At 38.1% G+C, this 10,397-nt stretch overlaps 2 protein-coding genes across 2 annotated transcripts in view; both read right to left on the bottom strand.

The window, feature by feature from the left end:
- The window catches only part of LOC107563880 (uncharacterized), a 13,557-nt gene extending 7,403 nt beyond the window's left edge, over nucleotides 1–6,154 (bottom strand). Inside the window, exons 1-2 of the mRNA XM_016248848.1 lie at nucleotides 6,135–6,154; nucleotides 2,262–5,399 (exon numbers count right to left, since the gene is read on the bottom strand). Of these exons, the coding sequence (XP_016104334.1) occupies nucleotides 2,262–5,399; nucleotides 6,135–6,143 (3,147 nt within the window). The 5' untranslated portion in view covers nucleotides 6,144–6,154. The remainder of the gene's footprint in view (nucleotides 1–2,261; nucleotides 5,400–6,134) is intronic.
- Nucleotides 6,155–7,472: 1,318 nt separating this feature from the next.
- The window catches only part of LOC107563879 (FERM and PDZ domain-containing protein 4-like), a 66,515-nt gene continuing 63,590 nt past the window's right edge, over nucleotides 7,473–10,397 (bottom strand). Inside the window, exon 15 of the mRNA XM_016248847.1 lies at nucleotides 7,473–9,007. Within this exon, the coding sequence (XP_016104333.1) occupies nucleotides 9,003–9,007 (5 nt within the window). The 3' untranslated portion in view covers nucleotides 7,473–9,002. The remainder of the gene's footprint in view (nucleotides 9,008–10,397) is intronic.

Here is a 10,397-nt window from a genome sequence, read left to right as displayed (position 1 = left end):
ACTTCTTGGTTGGGTCTTCCAAAAGAGGACGAAATTCGCTTCGTCATGCCTGGAGCTGATCCGTGCTGGTCGCTGAGTCCAGCCCGGGGTTGTCACATGTGGTTGCCGCAAGCCTGCCGGCCGCGCCGTTCTCAAGCTCACCGGCCTCTGCTCACTCAAACTGGCCTCCGCTCACTCTAGACCGCGGCTCACTCAAGGCCTCTGGCCTCCGCGCACTCAAGGCCGCGGTGTGTGACACTTTTTCGCTGTGAAAGCGAAACTACTTTGTTTGGCCTTCCAAAAGAGGACACAACTAGAAATCAGTGGTTAAGTTGTATTTACAACACTGTTCCAGAACAGTTTAACCCAAATATTCAGATGTGTGCAGCACATTTTATGGAGGACTGTTTCCTGATCCTGGGAGAGTAGACTACAATGCCGGCTGTTCTGACTCACAGTCTGTAAGTATGTTTTTTATATTTAAAGAATTTGCCACTGACAATTCAAACGCGAGTTTTTTAGAGAGTATAGAGTAGCGCTTGTTGTTTGTCATTTCTCCGATCACAAATGCAGACATGGTTTTATGTTATGACAGGGCATCACAGTATGGTGAGGGGCGTAACATTTCCGTCACACGCTTGAGGTATTCGGCCAATCACAACGCACTGGATAGCTGGCCAATCAGAGCACACCTCGCTTTTCAGACCGATGAGCTTTGTAAAAATCGACACGTTTCAGAAAGGCGGGTCATAGAGGAGAAACAATAATGTACAGTATGTGGAAAATAATGTGTTTTTGAACCTTAAAAGGCATAAACACATTTCATTACACCAAATAATGTTCTTTTTAGCAGCATCATACGACCCCTTTAAAACTGCTTGCAACTATTTATGGGATCATTCAGTGCATTATAGGGTGCATTGAAAAGCAAAATTAATGCATTAAAATTATTTTAAAATTAATTATATTTTAAGTAAATTTAAGTAAATTCTTATTATTTACGGCACTGTATAACATTTTTACCTTCATTAACACATGTACATATATTCTCTGTATGTTTTTGTGACATGATAGAGAGGTGAATGTAGTTTACCCATAGATTAAGGCTACTTATGTATATACAGTGGGTACGGAAGTATATATATATATATATATATATATATATATATATATATATATATATATATATTTAAGAATATACAGTTTTTGTTTCGTTACCTCATATTTATGGCAATGACACGCTGCTGTGGTTTTCTATTTTAATCACTTTCATTCCGGTCCCACGAGGACCCTGGGTAACACGTCTTTGGAAACCATGGGAAAAGCAGACAGCGTTTAATTTTTTAATAAACTGAAATATACTTAATACTGTACATTGATTTGTTAGCATGATTTGAAAATCCATTCTTCCAGAAAAACAGAAATATTCCAAAATATGATGCTGGAATTTTAGACAGAATTGAACAAAAACCTATTTAACTGTAATTAAAGACAACAAAAATTTGACCTGGGCATTTAAAACCAACATTGAAACAACAACAACAAAAACCTGATTAGCATCCTGATTGGTGATATGACTGTAAGGATTTACAGTAAGCATAAAATTACTTAAATTAGCATAAAACTGTTACTACATAAAACCTATGAATCAGGGTTTTTATAGTTCACTAAAACCTTTACAAAAATAAACTGGTAAAATAAACTTAAACAGAAATAAAGTAAAATATTAAAAAAATGTTAATAATTAAAAAGCTTAATTAAAATTTTTATAATTAAGCCATTATATTTTAGAAATATTTTACAAGCTTAATTAAAATCTTATTTTTTTATTTCATTTAGTTTAATATGATACTAAAATTGTACTAAAAAAACTAAAACTGAAATAAATTAAAAACTATATAGACACGTTTAAAAAAAAAGACAAAAACAGACAAAATTAATAAAACTTTAAAATTAAAATAAAAAAAGAACAAAAATAAAAGCCAACTCAAAGTATTAGTAGAATATAATAGTATCGCAATGATAATAAAATAACACTGCTATGAGTATGTATAATAATAATAATAATAATAATAACAGTAACATTTTTATGGTCATAAAATCGGCATACATAATAAAAGAATAAGCAAAATGCTGTTTTAATTGAAGCACAATATGTTACACTGCAGGACTGCAAGTCAACTTTCCAAATATGTGTCAGCTACCCAAGAAGCTTTCAAATGCAGAAATACAGCTTTAAAGCTTCAGATGTGTTAGCGAGTCCATGGAGTGTGTCCCGATCACAGAGTTTCCTGGAAGAGTTTATTGTATTGCTGACTCTCAGTTGCCATGACACTTCTGAGACTGAACCAGAAGTACCTCTGCGCTTGAGGGTTCCTCGGCCACTCGAGAACTGATTTTTTATACAACCTCTTTCTCAGTTTGAGGTACTTGGAATGACAAGGCATTTTCTCCAAGAATATCAGTACGATAACATCATTCCTTTCATCCATGAGTCGCTGGTGGGCCAAATAAAATGCTGTCCTGAAGCTGCCGCTCCTGATGTATCGTCCGGTCAGAATGAAAACAGTGCGTTTACTCAACTGTATGCTTTGGGAAAGGTTTTCAATGAGGGGACATCCAGGAACCCAATCCCGCTCTTCCAAACAGAGTTGCATCCCTGGGTCACCCTTGTCTTCCAGGTGAACGCGAAGCTCTTGCATGACCCACTCATGAACGGCTGGATCAGTCATATCGTAGACAACAAAGGCATCGTAGACTGAGCTGTTGGAGGAAAGCCGACGGTATCCCTTGAGTTTGGCCAAGCAGAAGTGGTAGATGTACCAAACATCCCAAAGAAAGAGATGGCTGGAGATGGTGAGCGTGAGGATGCTTAGAATCACAGAGGTCAGTAAAATGCAGAGGATGATGGATAGGGAATTGTGTTGGCAGGCCTGGATGTTGAGGAAAATCACACTTTGACCTTTTTGGGCACTTGGTGAAGCGCAGGTGACATCTGTTGCCAGGCGTGGGATGTTCACGGACGTCCGGTTGATCCATCGGACAAACCACGTGGCATTGCAGGAGCACACAAACCGGTTGTTGTTCAAGTAAAGGGTCTGCAGCTGGTCTATGACATTTCCCGGGAAACTCGACTCATCGATGAACTGGATGCGATTGTAACTGAGGTCCAGGACCTTGAGGCTGAATGCATCCTTGAGAAAATTGGGAGTCAGTTTTACAATGTTGTTCTTGTGTAGAACCAGAGTTTCGATTGATTTTGTATAGTTAGACAAGCATGCAGGAACATCCGTCAGGTGATTCCCACTGAGGTCTAACAGTTTTAGGTTTTTAAGGTTCACAAGGCCCTCCCAATGAAATGACTTTAACCGGTTGTTAGTAATGTACAGCTCTGTGAGGGTGTCTGGAAGACCTTCAAAAACTTCTAGCGGGATGAAGTTCAGGTTGTTGCGAGAGATATCAAGAGACTTCAAGGCCAAAAGTTTCTTAAAGTAGTTGGCATACCTCGTGTCTCCGTCTCTCCACAACATATCAAGACGGTTGCCTTTAAACTCCAAATGCTCCAGAGAAAAACTCTCCATTTCGGTGTTGGTAGATGTCGAGATTTGATTATCGTTCATGATTAATTTGCTCAGCTTACCCAGGTTCTTTGTAAAATTCAGCATGTGAGTCAAACCCTCAGCCACGAAGTAATGGCTGTTACGGCTGATATCCAGAACCACCAGGCTGCTTAGTTCCTGAAATGCTGAAGAGAACATCAAATCCAGACGATTGTCTGAAAAGTCTAGATATTGTAAATTCTTCAACTGGACAAACTCAGAACCGTTCAAACTCTGGCTCATGGCGTTCCCAGAGAGATTCAGACAATTCAGCTCATCAAGATCCAAAAATCTAGAATGAAGGAAAAATATGTTATTCCTACTAATATCCAATGTTTTTCCAAAGGAGCTACATTCGTTGTTGAAAGGACTTGAAATCCAGAGTTCCTTGTCTTTGTATTTGCAGCTGCGTGCATATTCGTCATAAAGGAAATAGTGCATATCCTTCACTTCTCCATTGTGGTACTGTGCACCTTGCGACATTGGAGAACTATAATGGTTTTCTCTGTGGTTAGAAAGCAAAGTTTCTCCTTGAGAAGGCATTGAGATTTTGTTGTCGGACAAGTTGATGATTTTGAAGCTTTTCAGGTTCCTCAGGACGCTGAGATGTGCTATCTTTATGAAGTTTGTGCCGAGATCAATGAGCTCCAGTTTGTTCAAATTAGCCAACGGTTGGATGTCTTCCTGCTTGAGTTCTTGAAACACATACCCTCTGATTCTTAGGACCTTCAGAGATTTAAGGTGATGGAATGATCTTGAAAGGTTGAGGGATGTAGGATACACCTGGAGCTCGTAATTGAAAGACAGATCCAACTCTTCCAGATTAGGCAACCACGAAGGAAAGGAGGTGCATGTTATCTCCTTAGCCAAAAAGTTGCTCGAGAGGTCTAGAAGACTAAGTTGAGTCAGATTTTGAAACCACTCTGAAGGGATGTGTGTTAAAGAATTACTATGAAGCCGTAGAGTCTTTAGGTTCTTCAGGGTCTTGAAGGAGTTTGGATGTATCTGAAGGGGAGCATTATTTGGGCATGGAACGCAGGGAAAAGGTGCATTATAACAACGTGGACAATTCCCACTCAAGTCCAGTATCTCCAGCTCTGTCAGGTTGTGAAAGTCCATCTCTGTTATTGTCTGAATATTGTTGTTGTACAGGTACAGCTCTTTGAGGCTGGATGGTAGTTGGTGGGGGATGTAAGACAAGTTGTTAGACTTCAGAGAAAGCAAATTCATCTTGTCAAGCTGCACAAACGCATCCTTTTCAATGTAATATGATGTGTTGCATGGGTTCCGGAAGTAGCAGTTCTGGCCGAGATACAGTGTTTGGATATTCGTCAGTTCTGTCAGATTCTCCTTAAGGATTGAATAAATACTATTGACCTCGAGACTCAGAAGCACTATGTTGGGAGGAAGGCCTTTGGGTATGCTGGACAGCTGGTTACCATCCAAATAAAGCGACTTGAGGTTCTTTAGCTTCCAGAAGGTGCCGTTGTCAATCGTCACGCTCTGGGTGCAGACGCGGTCTTTGGGCCCGACCTTGATTGGTACGCAGTTGCAGCGCAGGTCGATCTCAGTGATGTTCTGCAGTTTGTGAAATGAATCATTCGTAATATGGGGTATGTGGTTGATCGTTAGGGTCAGGTTGGTGGTATTCGTTGGGATTCCCAAAGGAATTTCTGTTAGTTCTCGTTCAGTGCAGTTGACTGTGACCTCGCTCCCGTTACTAGCCAGAGAAACGTCACACTTCAGACTTTTGGGGTACCACTCGCCTGCATCCAACAAAGAGATGAGACCCGCAAAGATGATGAATGTCTTCTCTGTCATCTAAAAGAGGAAGATAGTGTGTGTTAAAATCTAGAATAATGATAAAACAATAGACTCATGAGTCTACATACAGTAATTGTCATTCACAAACTTATGCACTCATTTATGCACTCTCAGAAAAAAGGCAAATAGCTGTCACTAGGGAGGCACTCTTTCAAAAATATATACATGTGTGTCTTATGTACCCCTAAATTGTGGATATTTGTACCTAAATGGTACATATTACGTTTTGAAAAGGTACCAAGAGTGTATGATGTATGTTTTTTTTTTTTGTGAGCTATAGCAATGGATAATTATTATGATGATATTCTTCATCATAACACAGCTTCATCTGTGTTAAATTACATTTAGCTGGATTCAGATTTAATGGCATCAACTTGATAAATGAGTAAATGTGTTTTGCCCACAGATCTTTACGTAACCCTGTATAACACATTTTACATGTTTACAGTAACTCCACAACATTTATTTTCCCCCAAATCAGTGCACGAAATGTAAAAAAAAAAAAAAAAGAGAGAGATTTTGGTTTAGCTGATATTTCTGGCACAGTTTTAAATATCTGAAAATAACAAATTTTCAAACATTCAGGAAATAAATTAACATTTTATGAATATATTAGCTGCATATTAAGAAAAATGCACTTGCTGTAATTACCTCAGAGCATCTTTGTTTGAGACACGATGACTATATGAGAGAGCTGAATACGGTAAATGAAATAAACATTCAATTACTCACCATCTTCATCAAACCTGTGGTTCTTTTCTGACATTCGTGACTTGTTGTTCAGTACTTTTGCTGGTTTGTCAAGTTGTACACCCTGTGCTACTTGAAGAACAGGTGTTATTGACCAATGTTAAACCACAAAAAAATTTCAAACAAAAGTGAGAGTGGGTATATTTAAACATAACTTCCCCTTGCAAACAAAGTTGTTCTGAATATTTTCCCTTGTAATTCTGCAAAGGGAATATATTACCAAACTACTACCTATCAGCATTGTTATCTTACATTTTTATGATGGATGAATTATATGTTATTAGAACAATTTTGTCACTGAAACACCCAGGGGTGGATTTAGCGATTTGGGGGCCCCAGGCAAAATACAGGAATGGGGCCCTATACAATTTCACACATTTACAACCTTGAGGTTCCTTTCACTGTTGCTCGCTGCTGCACGACCGTGTCCCATAGTTGTGTCTAATCTTTTAGATTTTTCATGTACATGTTATAAATAAAGGATTTCTTTAATGTTGTAAATCCCTTGTTCACATTTAAACAGGTTATAATAGTATTAGAGTAGGTTGGACACTAGGTGGTGCATTGGGGTAATTTTCACTATGCAATTGTCTACACAACGCAAGGCTGTCTAATTCTAATTGCGCTTTACACAGTAAATTCCATTTTTATGAATAGATTCCAGGATTCCGTCCCCATTTTCTACATCGCCCTACTTTTGCTAAAAAGCACGTTCAACGCGGACGCACAGATGGTTGTCGTGGTAATGAACACCACAGCAACCTCTTGTGCGTCCGCACTGAACGTGTATTTTGCATATAAAAAGCATTTTAGGGGGCCCTTGGCTTTTGGGGGCCCAAGGTGGTCGCCTACCTTTGCCTAATGGTTAAGTCCGCCTTCAAACACCACCATAAAGAGGAACAACATTACTTTCATCCTTTATCTCAAGGGACAAGTTTCTGCACTAGAGATTAAGCAAAACAATGTGAGGGGTTTGCTCAAGTTCTGCTATGATTTCCTAATAAATGAAAGCAAAACCAGAAAAAGTGAAGCACTTCAATTTTGAAATGATTAAAAATATTCTCTCTGTCCAACACAACAGTTGCTTCTTCAGCACAAAAATAGAGGACGAAAATTTTGAGAAAAGAAAGAGGAAGAATATTTAAAAAAAAAATTAATTCACATCCTATTTATAAATTAATTACTGGCATAAGACAGGAAATAAAATGACTCACTAAGAAAAGAAAGACAGCACGAGATCACAGTTTTCAAGCTGAAATATTTAATGAAGATGATTCAAATAAAATACATTACGATTATTATTTAAAGTCAACATGAAATAAAAATGGACATATTTACTTTCTTAAATTACGTTCCTGGTCTTACTGTGAACAATTCTTAAGTGCAGGTTATTCTAAATAAATAATAATAATAAAAAAATTATAATATTTCAGCAAAATGTGGTAACTTACTCCACCTCAAAAACGATTTATCAACCACTCTCTCCAGCAAATCATGTATAAAATACTGTTCTACACTTTTCTTGAATACATTACACTGGGAAATACATCAGATGACAGTAGTTCAAATGGATTGAGAACGATGCTTCATGTTGACTTCAAATTAAGTAAATGTATGCATTAGCCAGTCAAATAAGAACAGCAAATGAAACGGTGCAAGTTGAGAACAGAATTACAGTTTACAGATCATATAGTGGCCTAAATTTATCTTATTTTTGAATGTGAAGCTCTTCTGGTATGAAGACTAAAATAAACACATGGAACAAAACGGATGCGTCTATCAGGTGCTGTGATATATATTGTCTTTTAAAAATTCTATGTATTGTAGAATACTTCCTTTTCATTTTACATATTACACAAAATATACACAAGCACTGTTATCACAGTGGATCGCAATGGCCGGATTATCTCAATCTTCATGACAAACGTACAGTATGCATGATATCATATGGCTTTACTATGGCTAAATAAAAGCAGTGATTTTCAACATATGGCCATTGCCGCAACCAAATAACAGCGTACCGAATGCAAATGTAGTTTTGCTTTGATCATCAAAATAACTTTCCAAAGCCTCCACGCAAAGTAAATAAAGTGACTTCCCAAATCGCTCCAACTAGCACTTCGAAATGTCCTTTTGCTGCTTAACCAAAAATCCTCAGAGCATAAAAGCCCCGCACATGCAGTCTTAGAGAATGTGGCTAAAAGAGACATATTAAGTGACCAGTGCTAGAATTTCTCAGAGCAATGCACTGTTCTTATGCCTGGATTGTGTGTCGTCCAAAGGAATCCTTGTTCCAATGCTTGTTGTCTTAAACTTGTTTTCTGTGCTGACTTCTGTAATGTCAAACCATCTGTCATTCGCTTCCATTTCAGAAGATTAAAGTCAACAAGAAATCAAAATTTTATCCCATTTACTTTTTTTAATGCACATCTGTGTCATTCCAACTCCTTCCCTCCAACCATTCTGGCACAAAATGCCTACTTTTCACAATCCAGTTCTGGCGGATACAATATGTCACATTATGGAAGCCAAATGGGTTTTGAGTTTCATGTTGACTTTGGGAATGACAGTGTTGTAATCAGCTCTTTCAAGGGTTGATTTGGTGATTATGACCAGTTTCCATAAAAAGTGCTCCCTGAGCCAATAGTTGTCTTATTAAGATTCCTTTTCTGCCTCCCTGAGGCAACCAGAGCGGGGGTCATTTGAGGCCAAGTGCAAGAATAAACAGGGAAGCATTCAAGACCTCCGATCACTTCTGGTTTGGCACATAGGAAACTGTGCTATGGATGAATATGGACATATCGTGAGAGAAGACGACGATTCTTCCGTTTTATCTCCATCTGCAGCGTGCTACACTGGGGGAGGAAAAAGAGAGGGATAAATTAGTCGGCCAGAATTCTGTCTCATTATTTCATGAAATCCCCTCAAAGTTCCTGCTCATCCTGATTCGCCATGATAAGGTAATGACTGAAATGAATGACGTCAACGATAAGCTTGGGCAGGATACTTCGGAAACGTTCTACACAAGGCTTAATGTTCCAAATCAGGAAATTCTAATTGCATCCTAAAACTTAAAATCTGCAAAATAGTAATTCCTGATTTGAAGGTGAAGTGGTCCATTTCTGTGCAACTAATGGTACTGTATAGAAATGCAATCTGACTCTTTTTTTTTTTGCAGAAGTAAAGCACACACTGATTCCAAAGCATGAATATTTTCACTTTTAATCAATAATAAACATCAATTTAATTCATTTGCACAGCTATTTTCACAACACAAAACACTGCACCCATAACTAACAGTGTAGCTAACTACATTTTTAAAACGGTAGCTGAAGGGACGGTTTGGTTACCAACATTCTTGAAAGTATCTTTTTTGACGACAGATGAATAAATGATCATTTTACTTTTTGCTGAACTACCCTTTAACTGCAGTTTATCTACTTTAAGTTAAATTACAATGCTTATAAATAGTATTGACCTCTCCTTGGACTTTTTCATTTTTGTTGTTTTACTGCATTGAATCACAAAGTACAAAATCTGGTCAACAGAAAAAAAGTGAAAATACATCTCTATGTAAGTAATCTACAATAATTAGCATAAGTATTCATCCCCTTTTATAATTGGTTGGCATAAGTATTCACCCCTATTTAATATAACGTCAGAATTCATCACTGGTGCAACCTTTTTATTGTACGTCACATAACTAGTTAAATAGCTTTTGTGTACTCAAGGACTTTCCATTGATTGTAGCATAAATGAGTCAGCACTGTGGAAGACCATGCAGAAAAAAAACATGCAGCTCTATGAAACAGTAATTGAAAAGCACCAGGCAGGGATTTCCATGTCATTGAGCTTCCCTTGGAGTAGCAGTTAAATCAATAATTAAGAAATGGGAAAATATGACACAGCAGTAAATGCACCAAGAGCAGGGCGTCCTCAAACGGTGCGTCATCGTGCAAGGAGACGGATGAGGGAGGACACCAAGAGACCAATGTTACAAGCTCCAGACTGTGCAAATAACAACTGCCGCTGCCGCTGAAGAGGAGCTACTGTTAAAAAACGTCATGCAATATCTCGGATACAGATATGCCAGAAGGCTAACCTATCAGACTAAACAACATTTTAATGTATACTCAGAAAGACACCATCTCCACAGTGAATCATGCTGTGAGGATCTTTTGAAGGTTTTGAGGCTGGAGGGCCAAATGAATGCAGCAAAATATAGGAGTCAGCAAGACACCTGGA

The sequence above is a fragment of the Sinocyclocheilus grahami genome, unplaced genomic scaffold, assembly GCF_001515645.1.
Source record: "Sinocyclocheilus grahami isolate Dianchi unplaced genomic scaffold, SAMN03320097.WGS_v1.1 scaffold894.1, whole genome shotgun sequence".
In the NCBI taxonomy this organism is placed as follows: Eukaryota; Metazoa; Chordata; class Actinopteri; order Cypriniformes; family Cyprinidae; genus Sinocyclocheilus; species Sinocyclocheilus grahami.
This window is presented reverse-complemented; position numbering and strand designations above follow the sequence as displayed.